This window comes from Aegilops tauschii, chromosome 4 (assembly GCF_002575655.3).
Source record: "Aegilops tauschii subsp. strangulata cultivar AL8/78 chromosome 4, Aet v6.0, whole genome shotgun sequence".
Lineage (NCBI taxonomy): Eukaryota > Viridiplantae > Streptophyta > Magnoliopsida > Poales > Poaceae > Aegilops > Aegilops tauschii.
Genome location: NC_053038.3, coordinates 253,370,755 through 253,389,833, shown reverse-complemented (window position 1 = coordinate 253,389,833; position 19,079 = coordinate 253,370,755). Strand labels below are relative to the sequence as shown.

The 19,079-nt window shown below is 49.4% G+C and overlaps 1 protein-coding gene across 6 annotated transcripts in view; it reads left to right on the top strand.

Moving 5' to 3' along the window:
- The window catches only part of LOC109786374 (rho GTPase-activating protein 7), a 30,637-nt gene extending 17,188 nt beyond the window's left edge, over window positions 1–13,449 (top strand). For 2 of the 6 annotated variants that reach the window (XM_073496525.1, XM_020344946.4), the window contains exons 11-22: window positions 7,611–7,698; window positions 8,004–8,247; window positions 8,545–8,772; window positions 8,957–9,277; window positions 9,428–9,477; window positions 10,311–10,371; window positions 10,448–10,531; window positions 11,241–11,354; window positions 11,427–11,563; window positions 11,916–11,982; window positions 12,723–12,911; window positions 12,987–13,449. In XM_073496525.1, coding sequence (XP_073352626.1) covers window positions 7,611–7,698; window positions 8,004–8,247; window positions 8,545–8,772; window positions 8,957–9,277; window positions 9,428–9,477; window positions 10,311–10,371; window positions 10,448–10,531; window positions 11,241–11,354; window positions 11,427–11,563; window positions 11,916–11,982; window positions 12,723–12,911; window positions 12,987–13,175 — 1,772 coding nt within the window. In that variant the 3' untranslated portion in view covers window positions 13,176–13,449. Of the gene's footprint in view, window positions 1–7,610; window positions 7,699–8,003; window positions 8,248–8,544; window positions 8,773–8,956; window positions 9,278–9,427; window positions 9,478–10,310; window positions 10,372–10,447; window positions 10,532–11,240; window positions 11,355–11,426; window positions 11,597–11,915; window positions 11,983–12,722; window positions 12,912–12,986 lie in introns of all 6 variants that reach the window. The other 4 variants (XM_020344945.4, XM_020344944.4, XR_012181902.1 and 1 more) reach the window with 2 other exon arrangements.
- Window positions 13,450–19,079: the final 5,630 nt, after the last annotated feature.

Below are 19,079 nucleotides of genomic sequence, written 5' to 3'. Positions count from 1 at the left end.
CTCATGAGGTTGGGCACCTGCATAGAAATCTCCGCTCCTCAGGAGGCCGCATGGGGTGGCCGCCTCCTCCGAAGGTCTTGGTGTCGCCTGCCTCTCGAGGGTCTTGTCTTGATGGTCTCGTAGATGATCCGTACGAGGCCGTCGATGGAGCCACGCCGTGGGCCGCAGGCAGGGAAGTCTGGGTACCCTGGTCCCCAGAACGCCGACATAGTGAGGTTGGGCACCTGCATAGAAATCTCCGCTCCCTCCGGAGGCAACCAGGAGAGGCCGCTCCCTCCGGAGGTCTTGATGTCGCCCGCCTCGCGAGGCTTGGCCCCTCGCGAGGGTCTTGTCTTGATGGTGTTGTATGGGCCGTACCAGGCTGTCGATGGAGCCACGCCATGGGCCGCAGGCAGGCAAGTCTGGATACCCTGGTTCCCAGAATGCTAACAGTAGCCCCTGGGCCCAAGGTGCGCTCTGACTTGGCTTCGAGGTGAAGCCAAAGGGCAAGGGCGAAGCGCCGCGGGCCCCAGTCGCTTGCGGACCAGGCTGACGCGTGGCACCTGATGGGACGTGGGCGTCTCCACTTTCCGACGCGGCCACGACAACTCCCCGACTTGACAACTGCCTGGCGCACGCAGCCCAGCCATCATTGCCCCGCTGCACGCCTGCCTTCTGCTTCTCCTCGCGAACTTGCGTCTTCTTTGCCAGATTCCGCGCCAGCTCCAATCCACCCCGCCGCTGTGGCTCTTCAGGAAGAAGAAGGGCAAGACCCCTGCGGCCGCGGAGCCCTCGCCGGGGCCGGAACCAGCTCTGGATCGGTCCACGGTGATCGGCCGGGAGGGGCTGGACAAGGTCCGGCACGCCATTGTTGTCGATTCCAACGAGTGGAAGGCAACGAAGGGCTGGCTTGCCTCCTTGGACCTTAGCTGATATAGAGGCCATCGAAATCCCTCTTCATCTCCACGCTCTTTTTGCCGGCCTGCTGCCTCCGTTCTCCGGCTTCTTCAACGCCGTGCTCTCGCACTACCAGACCCATGCGCTGCATCTGGATCCTGGATCCATCATCCTCCTCCCAGCTTTCGCTTTCTTGTGCGAGGCCTTCGTGGGCATTGCCCCGTTCATGGTCTTGCTCCGCTATTTCTTCTCGCTCCACTTGGTCGACAGCGGGCAACGCTCGTGGTGCTTGTTGCTTCAGGTGGTGGGGGCAATCGCAGGCTCCGACATCGACTTCGCGCTCCGCCCGGATGCGAGGGGGTTCCGGAAGCAGTGGGTGTATGTGGACGCCACCGCGCGCAGTCCCCCGCTCCTCATCCCATTGGCGCCGGCGGAGCCGAGCTCTGGCCGGGGTCACGTGGAGCTTGCTGACCCGTGGCTCGCGCGCATCTTGTCCAGGCTGGCCAAGCTGAAGGAGGCGGCGGGGGTGACGATGGCGATGTTGGTGAGGGTATTCGTCCGGCGGCGCATCGCTCCGCTCCTGCGCCATACTCGCCCAGTGTGGGCCTTCACCGGCCCTGACGACCCCATGAGGATCCAGGTGCCTTCTCTCCCCTCCAACACGTTGCGCAGGGTGCTGCAACTCCTGACTGGTGAGGAGCCTGCCGCGCTTCCTCCGGAGGGACGCACTTTGTACAACTGCCTGAACAGGAGGGCTTTCGCCGAGAAGATGCCATGCTTCGACGAGTGGGGGCTGCTCCTCGAGGGCCACGGGGGGCCTCGCGAGAACCCCCTCTTGTTGACTCCCGTGCTCGGAGGCCCTGTGGTGCGCGCTCCTGAGGTGGCCACGGGGGAAGGGGCACCGCCAAGCGCTCCCGGAGCGGCTGCTGGGGAACAAGTGCCACCATGTGCTCCTGGGGTGGCCGCTGGGGAGTAGGCGCCACCATGTGCTCCTGAGGTGGCCGCTGGGGAGCAGGCGCCACCACGTGCTCCTGAGGTGGCCGCTGGGGAGCAGGCGCCACCATGTGCTCCTGAGGTGTCCGCCTCTAGCCCCACAGGCGGTAGGGGAGGAGCCCAGGCCGCGGACGCAGCTGCTGTCCCCGTCGTGTAGGGCTGCGCGCCGGCCTGCAGCGCGTCCCTTCCGGGCCTTGGGGTATCCCGCAAGAGGAAGGGGCTCGGGGCCGCCTCGACCTTGTCCCATGGACCCTGAAAAGGAGGAAGTGGATAGTCATGGATGAGCAAGTACCTTGCCCTTCCCTTGACTCTTGCATGCTGCGTTCTCTTCTGACTTCTGCCCCTTAGGATCTCTCACGTTGCGGGGGCGAGCGTGTCCCAAGCGCGTCTCCGGAGGGCATCGGCCCCATCGCGACCTTAGGCCTCACGAGCCTGCAGACGAGCCAGGGTCACCCTCGGGGGGCCGCAGAATCGTACTCCCGACATCCTTCTTCTGGGGCGGCCTCTGGGGCACGGATGCTGTGCCGAGGGTTCCCCCGCTGATCCTCGCCGGTAGCCGAGCGCCCTGCGGGACGACGCCGTCTTCAAGCAACGGGGCGAGTTCGCGTCGGGCCCCATCTCGGGCCGTAGGAGCGGGCGAGGGAGCCCCAACCCCCGGGCCCCTGCCTGAGGCGGGCGAGGCCTCGCACGCCTCTCGGGCTGGCCGGGGCGCGGGGGAAAGCCCAGGCTGGGCGTTGGAGATTGCACGCGGGCGCAGTGCCGTCTGTCATGACCTTCTAGAGTCAGCGAGCGCGCTGGGGCGCCTCGGGGTGGAGCTCGGTGACGTCGACGGCCGCCTCGAGGCGGAGCGCCTGCGCCTGGCGCCAGCTGCAAGTCGCCATCAATTTCGGTCGTCTGCAGCGCGAGCAGGCCCGAATGGAGGCGGAGGGGCCCCTGGCCGCGGCGAGGTAGGCTCGCGATCGCGCCTTGGTGGAGGCCCGAGCCGCAAACCGCCAGCGTGACGCGGCGGAGGTGCGCTAGAGGGAGCTCCAAGCTTCCAACGCCATCCTTGAGCAGCGAGTCTGGGCGCGCATGGCCGCGCTCGCCGCTCCGACGACCGGGCCGCCCATGAGCGAGGCGAGGCCCTACACGCCTGACGACACGCTGGCGCTGGAGGCGGTGGAGCTAAGCATGGAGCGCGAGCGGCTGGAGGTGATGGAGCACCAAGTGGCCACAGCCGAGGATGCCCTTGCTTCTCGGGTGGCGAGGGTCCAGCGAGAGGTCGACCAGAAGGTGGCGGGGATCCGCGAGACCCTTGTCGAGGAATATCGCCAGAAGCTAGAGCTCCAGGAGGCTCGTTTCAAGCAGCTGCGCGACGAGCTGCAGGGCAAGGCCGACGCCCTCAAGGAGAAGCTAACTGCGGCGCGAGAAAGCCGCTGAGGCTGCTCGGGCTACCGTTGAGGCCGAGCTGTCCTTCCTTCATCAGCAGGTTGAAGGTGTTACGTCCCTCGTGGAGAAAGCCTTGGACGAGGCGGGCTGCAACCGAACACTACAGCGCGAGCGCTCCTTGATGTTAGGCCTTTGTGCTCAGGGCCAACTGGGCCTTGAGCGACATCTGCGACGAGAACGTCTTCCGCCCGCTCGAAGCCGACGACGCCGGCTACCTCAGCTTCTTCACCCAGGTCGTGACTTGCCTCTAGGGCGGGGCCGCGAGGGTGCGCCAACTCGTCATGGAGAAGAGCCGCGACCTTGTTGGGCGCGTGTTCTCGTGCGTCTTCAGCCACCTTTGCTCCAACCCTGACTTTGATTTTGATGCCGTGATAGCCCCCGTGCCTGGGGCAATCCAAGACGTCCTGGTGAGCTGGGTGGACGATCACGTGGACGACCTGATCGCGGAACTCGCCCCTGCCGATGACGTGGTCGCGCCCGCGGCCGAAGAGGGCGGAGCTGCTGAAGATGATGATGGTAGCGAAGACGATGACGAGACGATGATGGCAGCGGAGGCGATGACGAGGCGCACCTCGCTAAACTTGTGTTTCCCTGCCTTCCTGTCAGAACTTTGAATGTGACCCCGCGGGGATGCGGAAGTATTTTTTTTGGAAGAATTTTTCCTGCGATATATTAAGTGATATTGGCACTCCCTGTTGTTGTCCCTCTTTTACTTTTCGCACGCTCCTAACCCAGAGTAGGGGTGACCGCCGTTGCCGTGCCTGGTCGTGGTGCCTGGTTCAAGGCCCAGGAGGGGTCGCCTGCTGAGGGTCCCGGGCGATGCGCTCCTACCGGTTTGCTCGAGAGCGTCGCCCGAGGAGCCAGAGAGGTGTGTGCGCGGGCAAAGCCACGACTGCTGTTGCCTGGGCCCTCAGGGCGTCTTTAGCATCGGCGTGCGCACCATGCCCAGCCCCCGCTCGCGGGGTGCGATGGAGCGAACCACGGGAGCCCGCCATCTTTCACAAAAACGGAAACCAAGCGAAGGAAAAACAGCTAGGAGAATGAAAAACCAGGAACGCCCCCCCCCCCTTTTTTTAAACAACAAAGCAGAAACTGCAAAGTTTGTTCCAAGAAATAGCAGATTCGGCTACAAGAGAAAGCAAGGAAAACAGCCGCGTCTGGCACCTATGCTAGTCTTCTAGTCTTCCCGCCAGCGCGGAGCATGGGGCCTCCACTGGGCATGGGCATAGCCATTGGGGGACCGTGTCGTCCGCCAGCGCGGAGCATGGGGCTTCCACTGAGACGTGGGTGGGAGCCCCCGTGAGGCTCAGGGGCAGCGCTCAGGAGACTCCGGGGCGTGTACAGCCCCACTCATTATTACATGAGAGTGTCATGAGCGAAGACTTGAGGGGCGCTTCTTGCCCCTTGGGCGAGGACCCCGCCCCGTGCATACCCCGGCCACCGTTGGGGCGTTCGAAAACCAGGACGGGACTAAGGGGCAAGGGGCTACGCGGGCGGTGGTGAGGTGGCTGCGGGCCCTCGGCCGGGGGAGGGCTCTCCGGCACCTTCCCCGAGGGAGGACCCACGTCCGGATAGCACGCGCCGCCGCGGTGGCGGCGCCACACGCCTCGTGACGCGGGGGGAGCCCTGGCACCGGGCCCCTCTGCTGCGCACGGAGTGCGTCCTCGCGTGACCTCTTGGCGCGCCCAGCCAGCCCGGGGCGGGGCCAGCGCCCGGAGGTGCGCTGTCGTGGCACGATTTACCTGTGATCCAAGGTTAGCGCGGCATGTTTCAAAGATATTGGTTGTAACGGTGGCCGTTGCTGTTGAAGGTGTCGTCGGGGCGTTGGGTTGGCCCGTAAAGAGCCCCGGTCCCGCGTGGCCTCGGCGATCCCGGCGTCTAGGTCACCGAAGGGAACGTGCGCAGGCCTTCCCTTTGTTCGTATAACGAGCCCATCGGCGGTGGCACAGAGGCACCAGGGGCCACCATCCTGAAGCCGGCCCCCAGTCTCTCCGCTCCGTTGCCCGCCATTTCTGGTGTCCGATCGTGCCGAACAAGGGGCGGTCCTTCGTTGTGGCTCCTGGAGGGGTCGCCTACCCCGGTCATGTTTCGGGGGAACGCATCTTGAGTCGAGCGGGCGGCGTCGCGTGTGGGGTCGCCACCGTGAGATCCTTCGGACTCCCTTTGGAAGGGCGAGCAGACGCAGCGGGAGCAGACGTGAGGCCCCGGCGGCGTCCATGACGTAGGCAGGATACGGAAGGGCTCTGCGCCCTCGCAGGCGGCATCGAGCAGCTCAGTGACCCGGCCAAGCAAGGCGTCGTGGGTGCCTTCTGCCAGCCGACATCTCAACAACTCCTGCGCCACGAGGTGCGCTGCCCGCATGTTCACCAGCCCCCGGCGAGCATGTAAGGACGACGCCGCGGCGTGGTCGGAGGACCGTGCGGCGGCACGGTTGCGGCGCCGCGTGGGAGGGGGAGGTGGCGGACCCTGCCGCCAACGGCCGGTGATGCCGACAACATCGTTAGCCCCGGGAAGCATGGGGTGATGATGAGCTCCGCGGCCGAGGGGCGCCACCTGGGTGGTGCGAGTGGCCCAACGCTCAGCACAAGCCCGGGGAGCCTCCGCCATGGGTGCGACGGAGCGAGGACAGAACGTGGTTGATGAAGAGGCCGAGTTTCGACACGCCCCCTACCTTGCGCGCCAAATGTCGGATTCAGGGTTCCGCATACCCAAGAAAGGTTCGAACTCTGGGGCGTGTGTGAAGAACTCGACCTCTCCAGCCAACCAGCTCGTCACTCCCACGGCCTAGCTCGATGAACAAGGAAGAAGATGGATACAGTAGTTTTACCCCAGTTCGGGCCACCTTGCGGTGTAAGACCCTACTCCTGCTTTGTGGTGGATTTGCCTCTCGAGGGGCTGAGGATGAACTAGTACAAGGGATGAACAACCTCGAGAGGTTTGCTTTGGTGGGGGAATGAGTTGACCAGGTTCGGATCCTTTGCTATGGGGGTGGCTTACCTATACTTATAGTGGCCTCGGTCCTCTTCCCCCAAAACGTAGGCGGGAAGGGATCCCACAGTGGCCAATTGAAAGGGGACAAGTAGTACATCTTATCTTGACGAAAGGCGGTCTTCGGCTGCAAAGCTTCTGGTCGTGACGCTGCGGTGGGCTCGGTGATGACATCCGTCCTGACGGTCTTGCTCTTGTTGCACTGGAATGAAAACCTTTGCCTGATTCCTCGAGAACCCATGCCCGCGCTTGCCTCCTTAGCACCAAAGAGGAATCTGCCTCGTCTGCGCCTGCTGGCGCCCGCCTGGCCTTGGTCGTCATGGCTTGCGTCACCGCAAGCTCATGAGGTTGGGCACCTGCATAGAAATCTCCGCTCCTCAGGAGGCCGCCTGGGGTGGCCGCCCCCTCCGGAGGTCTTGGTGTCGCCCGCCTCGAGGCTTGGCCCCTCGCGAGGGTCATGTCTTGATGGTCTCGTAGATGGGCCGTACCAGGCCGTCGATGGAGCCACACCGTGGGCCGCAGGCAGGCAAGTCTGGGAACCCTGGTCCCCAGAACGTTGACAACCTTGATGGGTAGGTGATGCCTCAGAAGGACACCTTTCAATATTTGAGGTCAATGCTGCAAGAGGATGGGGGTATTGATGAAGATGTGAACCATCGAATCAAAGCCGGATGGATGAAGTGGCGCCAAGCTTCTGGCATTCTCTGTGATAAGAGAGTGCCACAAAAGCTAAAAGGCAAGTTCTACAGGATGGTGGTTCGACCCGCAATGTTGTATGGCACTGAGTGTTGGCCGACTAAAAGGCGACATGTTCAACAGTTAGGTGTGGCAGAGATGCGTATGTTGAGATGGATGTGTGGCCACACGAGGAAGGATCGAGTCCGGAATGATGATATACGAGATAGAGTTGGGGTAGCACCAATTGAAGGGAAGCTTGTCCAACATCGTCTGAGATGGTTTGGGCATATTCAGCGCAGGCCTCCAGAAGTTCCAGTGCATAGCGGACGGCTAAAGCGTGTGGAGAATGTCAAGAGAGGTCGGGGTAAACCGAATTTGACATGGGAGGAGTCCGTTAAGAGAGACATGAAGGATTGGAGTATCACCAAAGAACTAGCTATGGACAGGGGTGCGTGGAAGCTTGCTATCCATGTGCCAGAGTCATGAGTAATGAGTTGGTCGCGAGATCTTATGGGTTTCACCTCTAGCCTACCCCAACTTGTTTGGTACTAAAGGCTTTGTTGTTGTTATATATAGGTTTGCATAACTCAAAACAGTTTGCTGTGTTCATTGGTTAATTGTCTATATATTCTGTTTTACTTTCATAGGCTTGGAGACTAAGGAAGCTCGGATAAATGCTATGCATTCAGCTATATCTGAGACATTTCCTGAGCCTAATCGGCGCTTGTTACAGAGGTTAGACTCACGTTCTTCTCATAGCTTTTATTCTGCCAGTTTATGGTATTTATTATGTGTGAAATCATGCTTGCTGCCGATCAACGTGAGCATGTTCTCATTAACTTGCACACTAATAAGAACTACTAATGTGGACTATTTTTATTGCCCTCTAACTGTACAGTTTTTATTTCTTCTTCACCATTTTAGTTTGGACTAACAATATCTCAATGGTCTTTACCAGTGTGTTGTTTGACATTTGATTAATTAGACTAACACTTACCATGACAAAAGAAAAGTTTCCTTATGGAGATTCTTGTTTGCAGAATCTTGAAAATGATGTACATTGTTGCTTCTCATACCATGGAGAATCGGATGACCGCATCAGCAGTTGCTGCCTGTATGGCCCCTCTCTTGTTGCGTCCGCTTTTGGCTGGGGAGTGTGAGATGGATGAAGTATTTGATGTGGATGGTGATGATTCTGTCCAGCTTCTTGCTGCTGCAAATGCTGCAAACAGCGCTCAGGGCATTGTTGCAACTCTCATGGAGGAATATGAGATTATATTTGATGTAAGATTCTCTGATACTTCAATTTTTTTGTCCAAATCTTTAGGTGGCTTCATTTCCTTCATGATAATTGTTCCTAGCCTCCAGGCATTATTTCTTTTTTGCATATAATCTGTTGATTATATTGAAAAGTTACTGCCCATATGAGTTATTTCTACGTGCATTGTGGCCATGACTATATGTGAGGCAGCCGCTGGAACACTTTGCCTCTTTCTGTCCCTTGGACGTTCTGTTTCATTTACACACATAGATAACTCGTATGTTCAGCCAATTGGATGCTCATATTTAATTTCTTTGCAGGATGACCATCTTGTCAGGTCTTCCCTATCACCTGGGTCTCAGATTGAAGACAGTGGCAGTGAAGCATCAACTGATGATGTAAATATGGACACAAAAGATAATGGATTTCATGATGCAGAAAATGATGTAGATCAAGAAATGGACGATGACAATGGTGCAGAGCGTATACTTAGTGGAAAATTGAGTGAGAGCAGTGGATATGCTGGGAGCGACTTATATGATTACAAGGTTTTGTTATGCTCCCTGCTTTATAAGCGTATAATTTGTGCTTATTTCTAGGGTTATACCGTGATTATTGCTAGACACGCATGCACATATATATGCATGCGTGATTTGATTTTAGGATCAGTGTCGTAACTGCAATGATGCTGTTGCTTCGATTCTTATTATACTGCTTCTGATTGAACAACAGGTTCATGCTGATGATTCAGACGCTGATTGCTCTGTTGATGATAAAGGATTGGAAGAAGAGACAGATTTAAGCAAAGTTCCAAAAATTCATTCATCTGAAAATGGTTCAAAAAATATGGAAATGCCTCTGAGTGAAAAGAATCCTTCCAACCCAACATCCGGTCATGAAACTCCATTGTCTATGGGAGAGATCCTTTCTTCTTTGGATCCTGGAATTACTTTACCTAGTATCAGTTCGGAATATTCTGCAGACAGACACTCGAACAAAACTAATGGATCTCACTCACATGTGAAGCGTAGTAACTTTTGGGGGCGTAATAGTGTAAGCAATAAATCTATTTATATTTTCTTCCTTTCGTGGGGCAGCCGAGTAGGAATAATGCATTGTTGTGCCAACTTCTCTGGCGTGTTGAATTATGGTTCTCTTCATATCATCATTCAGCATTCTGATTTTTATGCATCATTTATGCAGGCAAGAAAGAGTCAGCATTCAGAATCAGTCGACTCATCTGGTGAAGAAGAGTATGCTCTTTTCCACTAACAGCAGTCTTATGTTTTTACAGAGTGAACTAGATTTTTATTTGAGAGCGAACTAGGTTTTTAGTGGTATTCCTTCTCGAGCTTCTATTTCTTCCGTTAAGGGAGATTCCGTCATCAGTCCTGTGTTGCCTATGCTTGCGCCCCAAAACGGTTGCTGACTTTGTACAACTCCGTAGGGTGGGGAGGATCGCCCTCCCAATCGAAGTTTTTTCCATTTCTTTGATTTTCCTGTGTGCTTTTTAGGCGGCTATCTATATTAGCCAGAAAGCACTTACATTTGAGACCGGGGCAGGATTTGCCATTGCTTGCTAAAGGAAATTGTCATCATTGCGACAACTATAATTACCATGATTTGCCATGGTTAAAAATCTGACAATCTGACATCAGATTTTAGTATTACCGAAAGAAAATCTGGGCCAACTTGTTTAAATTTAACTTTTTTGTGAAAAGGTTATGAAAGCAGTGGATATAAGTAGTGATGGAAATAGTTTTGAAATGGAAATGTAGATGAAAGCAGGGGATATAAATAGTGATGAAAATAGTTTTGAAATGTAAATGTAGATGAAGTTGCCTGTATTTTCAATTTTAAGTTTCAAATGTGGCCCCAACCCCTAAAACTTTAGCTATATGTACATCTGTAGTTTCGGCCTTAGTTAATAATGTTGTTGCATTGAATATTTGTTGTTTGACAACGGATGTTACAAATTAGACGGTAGTGTATAGTTTTAAAACTTCTGTTAGCTTCCTGACTATTTTGCTGCTGATGCATGTGCAATTTATCAAGGTCAGTTTTTCTATGAAAACAAACCTTTCAGGCTTGCGATTCAAAGGCTTGAAATTGCGAAGAATGATTTGCAGAACAGAATTGCCAAAGAGGTAGGGGAAAACTTCACATTAACTGGTTCACTTTTATTTATCGTCTTCCAGTAATCTAATGGAAAGTGTCTCTCAGGCTCGGGGTAATGCAGTTCTACAGGCGAGTTTAGAAAGAAGAAAGCAAGCACTACATGAGCGCCGTTTGGCCCTGGAACAGGATGTATGCTGCATTCCCTTGCCTTGTTAATTTTGCTCGGTAGCCGCATCATATATTCAATGTTAGGGAAAGAGCCATCTTCCGTTGCCAATCGTTGGGTTTCAGTTTATCTTAAACTTCATTGGTTGCTACTTTGTTCCACATGACAATTGAGCCGTTTACCTGCACGAAGAATGCTAAATGAAAGAATATTTTAAACCTAATGTCCCATTCGTTCGCTTGAGAACTTTTTTTCCTTCTTTCAGTTATTTTTTTGGTGGAAGTTTGTGTGCTTTCTACATAGTGAGTCATCATCAATGTTTAGATTCCGTAAAGATAGCACGATGCCATTTTACTTGGCTCTGATTTTAGATACACTAGCCCTAGCCAAGATTTGCGGTAATTGGCTAACCAGGTGCCTCTTGCGTTTGGGACTTCTTCTCTCTACAGACAGATTGTCAGTTACTCGGAGGCTAGACAAGCTTGGTAAATTTATTGATGGAAGGATCTAGCCAGAAGCACTTCTAAAATCGAGGAACCAAAATAATATATTGCCTGTAGCCCCACACAAATTTCAGAGTAACTGTATAGAATAAACAGTCCAAACGTTTAGGGGCCAAAATGTTACTTTCTGCTTTCAGTTTTATTATGCAGTTATTGTTGAACATGTTCCATACACAAGATGGTGGTTGAATTTTCTGATGATAGTTTTCACAACTGTTTATATCTACAGGTGTCCAGGTTGCAAGAGCAGCTACAAGCTGAGAGAGATCTTAGATCTGCACTGGAGGTTGGGTTGAGCATGTCTTCTGGACAGTTTTCAAGTCCACGTGCTATGGACTCAAAGGTACCTTCAACCATTGCTCTACTTGCTGGACTCATTGTATGGAGTCTCATTTTCCTTCTTATTTTTCTCAAGACAAGGGCTGAGCTTGAGGAGATTGCTCTCGCTGAAGCTGACGTTGCGAGGTTAAAACAGAAGGTGGCTGAACTTCACCTCCTACTCAATCAACAACGCCAACAACAATATGGCCCATCTCTTGATGCAAATGATCGGTATCACTGTAATCCTGGCCATTTTTCACAGCAGTAAGCTTATCGATTGTATTGTATTCTTTCTTTCTTCCTTTCTTTTTTGTCACCATTGATGTTGCTGGATGTGGTTATGACACCTTTTTGGTTTTTTGTGATTTGAAGCCCACTGGGTGTTTGTTAATTGTTCTATTTCATCAAAGTGAAATCTTATTCAGTTATGCTGAATTATGCTGCAGTTGTTTAACATGGTTTCTTCATAGACTTTAATAATAATTGATCGGGGCCATTATATCAATATTTCTAGACATAAATTGGATATATTGTGCTCTCCTAATTTACTTATCATATTATGACGCTATTTTATTCGTACCAGAAACTTTGTTCAACCAGGATTTGACATGAACCTTGCCTTTTGCAATCAAGAGAAGCACAGAAATGAGGTTTGATTAGAATCCCCCCACCCATACACTTACGGTCTCATTGATAATACTGAAACCGATTTAACGTTTAATTCCAGTTTCAACAACCTACATTTCCACATGCATGACTGAAAGCAGTGTCAGTGTGCTCTATAGATAAATTATTAGTTATGGAAATGAACAGTACTGCTTGTCATGTCTGGTTATTTAGAGGACCAGTTGAACTTCTTGCATGCCAGTACTATTTTAGTCTCAACTCCCACAAGTCTGCAGTATGCTGGCAGAAGTGGGCCAACTGTTGGTCTGGATCAAGGTTACAGAAACTGGTGGCACATTGAAGTATTGGGCAAATCCCCTTCCTATATATTCCCTCCGTCCCAAAATAAGTGTCTCTACCTTAGTACAACTTTGTACTAGAGTTAGTACAAAGTTGAGACACTTATTTTGGGATGGAGGGAGAACTCTTTAGTGTTAGAAACTCTAGAAATATTTGAAGGCATTCGGAGAATGTAGAGGGTGCTACATCTTAGGTCTGGTTGGTAGCTGAGGCATTTTCAATAGTTTACTTTCAGTGTGCTTTATGCTTTAGCTGACTCCTATACTGTTCTCTCTGTTTTTCTAATGTTAGTTATCCCTGTTTTACATGATGACACTTTGAGCATCGACGTCGAAATTCATGACTGAAGGAAAATGAATATATTTTGTGTTAACCTGATGTAGAGCTGACACTACATGTACTGATACTGTATTATTTTTGGCAGGAGAGCTCGGTGGATGCATCTCAATGGAGGAACATCAAACAACATGTGCTACCTTTTGGTTCTTCAAGGCCACTAACCCGCAAGCTTTCCTTAGACGCATCTTCAAGTGATTCACGAGGCATGGAGGCATCAACAAGCATGTCATCAGAGAACACTTCTGTCGTAGTCAATGTTCCCAAGTTAGCCGAGGTTAGGGAATCAAACACTTGATTATTGTTAAATATACCAACTAAAGTAAGATGATTCATATCTGTTGTATGACAGGGTGTTGGATATGGGAGGCAGCCAATGGTGGCATCCTCCACTTTGGTAGAACTAACAACTAGGCTAGATTTCTTTAAAGAACGGAGGTCGCAGCTGATGGAACAACTCCATAGTCTTGATTTAGGGCATGGATCTGCTTCTCAGGGTTTTCAGTACAAGCCGCCTTCTCCTTGGAACAGTCCAAGGTAGGATATGTTCATTGTATATCCTGGGTAGAGAGACTCTTCCTCCGTCTTCATCATTTGGTGGTAGTGTAAATTCATTTTCCTTCTCTAATACAGGCTCAACGTTTTGTTGTTACATTAGGTAGCTATTTGAGTCTTGAGTGTGCTGTTGTAGCCTCATTTATGTAATGTGTCAAGAGGTGTATTTAAAACAAGTTTTTCAGAGATGTGGTGGTATATATATATATATTTGTTTGGTGTGGCTGCTCATAGGGAATGGAATTGTTTTCTCCTTGTAATTTGTATGACCATGTTACTCATACCTTACTACAGAGGGAGGAATAGAAGTTAAAATCAGAAGCGTGCTTGCATGCAATTTTCGGTACCCGTAGTCTTATTTATGTTGCTTGTATCTTTGTATCTACTACTGCTGTTGGCATCCAACTGTTCTTGGCTTATTCAAGAATTCAAAACATCCCAATGCGATAAAAGAATGGAATCCTGATGTGATAAAAGAATGGAATCCTAGAGTTCCCATTTGAGATATTTTTGGGCCCTTGGGCGCTACTGTAGCTAGTACTCCCTCCGTCTCAAAATTCTTGTCTTAGATTTGTCTAGATACGGATGTATCAAGTCACGTTTTAGTATTTGATACATCCGTATCTAGACAAATTTAAGACAAGAATTTTGAGACGGAGGGAGTATATCAAAAGACTAAAAAATTATTTGTCGGAATAATGTAATAGAAAAGTAAAAGACAAAAAAGAAGAACGGGAACCTAATCTCACCCACTTTTGTATCATAAAGAGAAGATATATTTTTAAACTTCTCTAAAATGAAAAACAAGTGCCTTTGTAATATTATAGATTTATCTAGTTGCTATTTTGATTTTTTTGGGAATTTCCTGCTTTAATCCTGTCTTGGCTAGGGTTTCTTGGTCCTTCGGCGGTGTTGCTACTGTTGTATGGGCGGAGTTTTTTGAAGTTGCCAGACAATTATATGAACTAGCCGGTGATAGGGCATGTGGGGGAAGATGTGCAAGATCCCCGAAGTTCAAAATCAACTCCCACCCGCTTATATGGGATCCTTTGTTAGTGTCAAGGTGAACCTTGATGTTAATAAAATATTGAAAGATTTGTTTAGATCACCAAGGCGAACAAAGATTGGTATCAAGTGAAGTATGAGAAGTTACCGACGTTCCACAACAATTGTGGTAGGTTAGGTCATTGGTATGAAGAATGTGGAACTAGAGAACACGACGATTATACATTTAAGTGGGGGGGGGGGTGTTATATTGCCTGATCAATGCAGAAACAAGGGAGATGATCGTGGCTCAGGAGGAAGTAATGGAACATGACATGGTGATGCATGATCTGGGAGAGGCGCTAGAAGAGGAGAATGGATGGATTAGGAAAGGTTTAGGAATGATAGAGCGTGTCCCGACCCTGAGTGAAAAAAGATGGCGATTTAATGCAGCCTTTGATCGAGTGAACAAGTCATAAAACAACTTGTCAGAGCAATTAGAGAAACAAACCACTGTGGATATGACACAAATTGTTCCTTCGGTAAGGAAGAGCTTATCACATAACTCAAGTTCCGTCGGCGCAGGAGGGCAAGAGATGATGGGTGCTCTAGTTCCAGTGATGGCTCCTCGCAAGTGGCAAATGATGAGGACATCAATATCATTGTTACACCCACAACCCCTACTGCTACATATACTGGACCAATTACTAGAGCTCGCACACGCCAATTAAATTATCAGGTACTTTTATTTCTTGGTAATGATTCTAATGTTCATGGCCTAAATTGGATACATTTGTTTTGCTTACAAATGAAGGGCCTGGCATGGATAAGAGGGATGAACACTGGAGCAAGACCAAGCATGAAGATGATGGCATGCGCAAGGGGAACAAGAACGGAGTTACAAGTGATGATTTGAGGACTTTGAAGCCACCACAATGAGTGCATGAAGCCTTGGACGAAATATACAAGATGCCACTTCATAAATTTTGTCCAGAGGCTATTCTAGGTGCGGCGTCACCTTATTATTGGGCCAGGCCCATATAATTTCGAAATACTTAAGTATAGGCTGTTTTTAGGACTTTGAAGCCACCATAATGAGTGCATGAAGCCTTGGACGAAATATACAAGATGCCACTTCATAAATTTTGTCCAGAGGCTATTCTAGGTGCGGCGTCACCTTATTATTGGGTCAGGCCCATGTAATTTCAAAATACTTAAGTATATGCTGTTTTTAGAGCCCGTATGTGTGGGGAAACAAGAGTTAGGGTTGGTTTCGGACCCCTCCTCCAAGGGCCACAAAATTCCCCCCTCTTCCTCCATATATACAGCCCTTAGGGCATCGTTTAGACTTTGTGTTTTGTTTAGATTAAAAGTTCGCCATAGCTGCAACTTCACGTACTTCGTTTGTGTTCAACGATCAGACCAAGGCGTCACAGAACCCCACCTTGATCAATAAAGCTTTCATCTTATATTCGCAATATCCAGATTGCAATCTTAGTTTCTTGCTTGTTCTTCGTTTGCTTGCAGGAAATATACCTTCATGGTCAGGTTGATCGTGCTCCGGCGTGGTCAATAACCTCTCGGAGTTGGTTTAGCGATTGTTAAGGCGCGACGTCCCTGCACATTCGTAGTCGGATCGTGAAAGTCTACTCCTCCGAAACAATAATCACCATCTCATCGAAAGACGGGACAACTTTGCCTATATCAAGTGGTATCAGATTTCCAGGTTGCTCGGTGAGATTTTACAGTTTTTAGTAGTTTAGATCGAGTCTGTTCTTCATACCTACGGTCCACAAAAAAGCCAAAAAAATTAGGGTTAGTTCATCATATCCGAACCAATCTGAGCCTTTGCATAATCTTTTTAGGGTTTTTGCTTTGTTGAATTTGCGGTTGCATCTCGTATCTAGTAGCTGGTCTTAGCGTCTAGTCCTTTAGAGTTTCGAGTTCTGTGCTGCACCATCTTCATCGTTGCTCCCATATACCACCACTACTGCCGTATCTTACCACCGCTGCCATATCCTACCACCGCTGCCATATACCACCACCGCTGTCATATCCTACCACCGCTGCCATATACCACCACCATAAATCCACCACCAATCCGAGTTCTTTTCATATTAGGTTTGTTTTCGAGACCCATCTATTTTCCGATTCGTGTTTCCTTGCCTGAGTAGGTTTCAAAAAAATAATTTTAACGATCGAAAATATTTTTCCCTATCCTATTTTTAGGTCCCAAGGAGCGTTTTGAGACACTCGCCATCATAGTGATTTTTTGTCGCACTTTTTCGTCGCCGCTGCCCTGATTTTCGAAAAAAATAGTCAATTTTTGTGTGCCTATCCTGTTATTTTGACTTGGGAAGAGTTTTGAGACACTCGCCATTATAGTGATTTTTCGCAAAAAAAGGAGCGCAAAACAAAAACAGAGCGCAAAAAAAGAGCGAAAAAAATTCCAGAGTGTGCTTTTCCGTTGTTTACGTGTCGCGCCGTGATTTTGTTAGTATTCTAGGCTCGCGTCTCTAGTACGGTCTAGCTTAGGACCAACACAGTACCGTCGTTGAGCGTTTATTCAACTTTGCATCTCCGAATTGATTATTGCTGACCCTTTTGCTACCATATTATAAGCCTTCCCAGCTCCACATACGTCTATGTCGTGCGTTTGATTCTCCCTGGTAATCGCTCTGTCCAAGCTTTGAGAGTTTTGACTACAACGGTTGCCAATCACCACCTGCTGTTGGGTAAGAACTGGTAAGAATTTGAGATTTTCTTGACGGATTTGTGACTTTTCACAACACCACCGCCACTTCCTAGCAATTTATAGGATCACATTCTTGTGTTTTTCTCTTGCTGCTAACCATGCCAGGATCACAAGCGGATGAGCTGGACTGGGAGAACATGACGAACAAGGAGCTCCATGATAAATTCCAGGAAATGTTGGGTCAAAAGGTGGAAGACGTGATGGCCAGTTTTGCCAAGGCATTAGCAAGGATTGATGACATTGAGAAGAAAATTGACACCAAGTTTGATGCCAAGTTCGCTGAAGTGCTTGCGCGTCTACCTCCACCTCCTGCCTCTGCTACACCATTGCAACAACAACAACCACCTCCACATCGCGAAACAGCTCTCCGCCGAGCAAGCCGTGTTCCTCTTGAGCCTGGCCAAGCTTCTGGTGCCGCTGCCACTGCTGTTGATGCTTCTATGGCTCTTGCTGCTGCTGCTGCTGCAAAGGAGGATGATTACGCGGGCAATTACGAGGATGAGGTTGATCAAAATCAGAACTACATGCAACCACCACCAGCAGGTCGTCCACATGTATATACTCGCAATGGTAGGGATCCACCACCTCCTCAGGTACGAGAGCCTGACCATCTCCCTAAACTAAAACTGAATATTCCACCATTTGAGGGTAGATATGTTCCTGATATATATCTTACTTGGGAGTTAGAAACTGAACAACGTTTTACATGTTTACAATATCCCGAGGAGAGACGTGTTGCAGCTGCTCTTTGTGCATTCACTAGTTTTGCTTGTGTGTGGTGGTCTGAACATCGTAGATCATATCCTAATAATATTCCAACTACTTGGGCTGCTTTGAAAGCTGCTATGCATACTCGTTGGGTTCCACCATATTATCAATGTGAGTTATTACAAAAATTGCAGTGTTTAAGACAAGGAAAAAATTCGGTAGAAGAATATTATCAGGAATTACAAACTTGCATGATTAGATGTGGTATTGTTGAGGGTAATGAAGCTATGCTTGCACGTTTTATGGGTGGATTAAATAGAGATATTCAGACCATTCTAGAGTATAAGGAGTATAACAATATCACTCGTTTATTCCATCTTGCTTGTAAAGCTGAATGTGAAGTGCAAGATCGATAGGCATTGGCGCGAACTACCTTTTCTACAGGTCGACCTTCATCATGGACACCGCGTGCATCCTCTACTTGCACACATTCTACTGCACCGGCGCCTCCATCAGCTGCCACCTCCAGCCGTGATACAAGAAAGCAGGCACAACCACCACTATATGCCAAGAGCACACCTGCCGGGCCTGCACAGAGCTCTTGTTCTTCCATGGCATCAAGAGGGAACACAAGTGATATTTGTCGTCGTTGTTACGGAAGAGGTCATTATGCAAGAGAATACAAATCTTAGCGTGTGATGATTGCTACTGAGGTTGGTGGGTATGAGTCTGCTAGTGACTATGATGAGGAGACTTTGGCTCTTATTACACACGAAGAACACGGTGGAGATGATTCTGAACACGAGAGCAATACATATGGCTCCTGAAGATGCTGACATGTATGAATGTTTAGTTGCTCAACGTGTTTTGAGTGTGCAGGTCACACAAGCTGAGAAAAATCAGAGACATAATTTGTTCCATACAAAGGGAGTTGTGAAGGAACGTTCTGCTCGTGTCATCATAGATGGAGGGAGCTGCAACAACTTGGCTAGCATGTAGATGGTGGAGAAGCTATCTCTCACCACAAGACCACATCCACATCCTTACTATATCCAATGGTTCAATAACAGCGGCAAGGTTAAGGTAACATGTACTGTTCGTGTGCATTTTAGTATCTCTACATATGCTGATTATGTTGATTGTGATGTGGTACCCATGCAAGCATGTTCCTTATTACTCCCTCTGTAAACTAATATAAGAGCATTTAGATCACTACTTTAGTGATCTAAACACTCTTATATTAATTTATGGAGGGAGTACTTGGTAGACCATGACAATTTGATAAAAATTCTATACACCATGGTAGAAACAATCAGTATACTTTTGTTCATAAGGATAAACATATTACTTTGCTTCCTATGTCTCATGATTCCATTTTGAAAGATGATATTAATAGAGCCAATAAAGACAAACAGGAGAAAAATAAGAGTGAAAATTAGATTG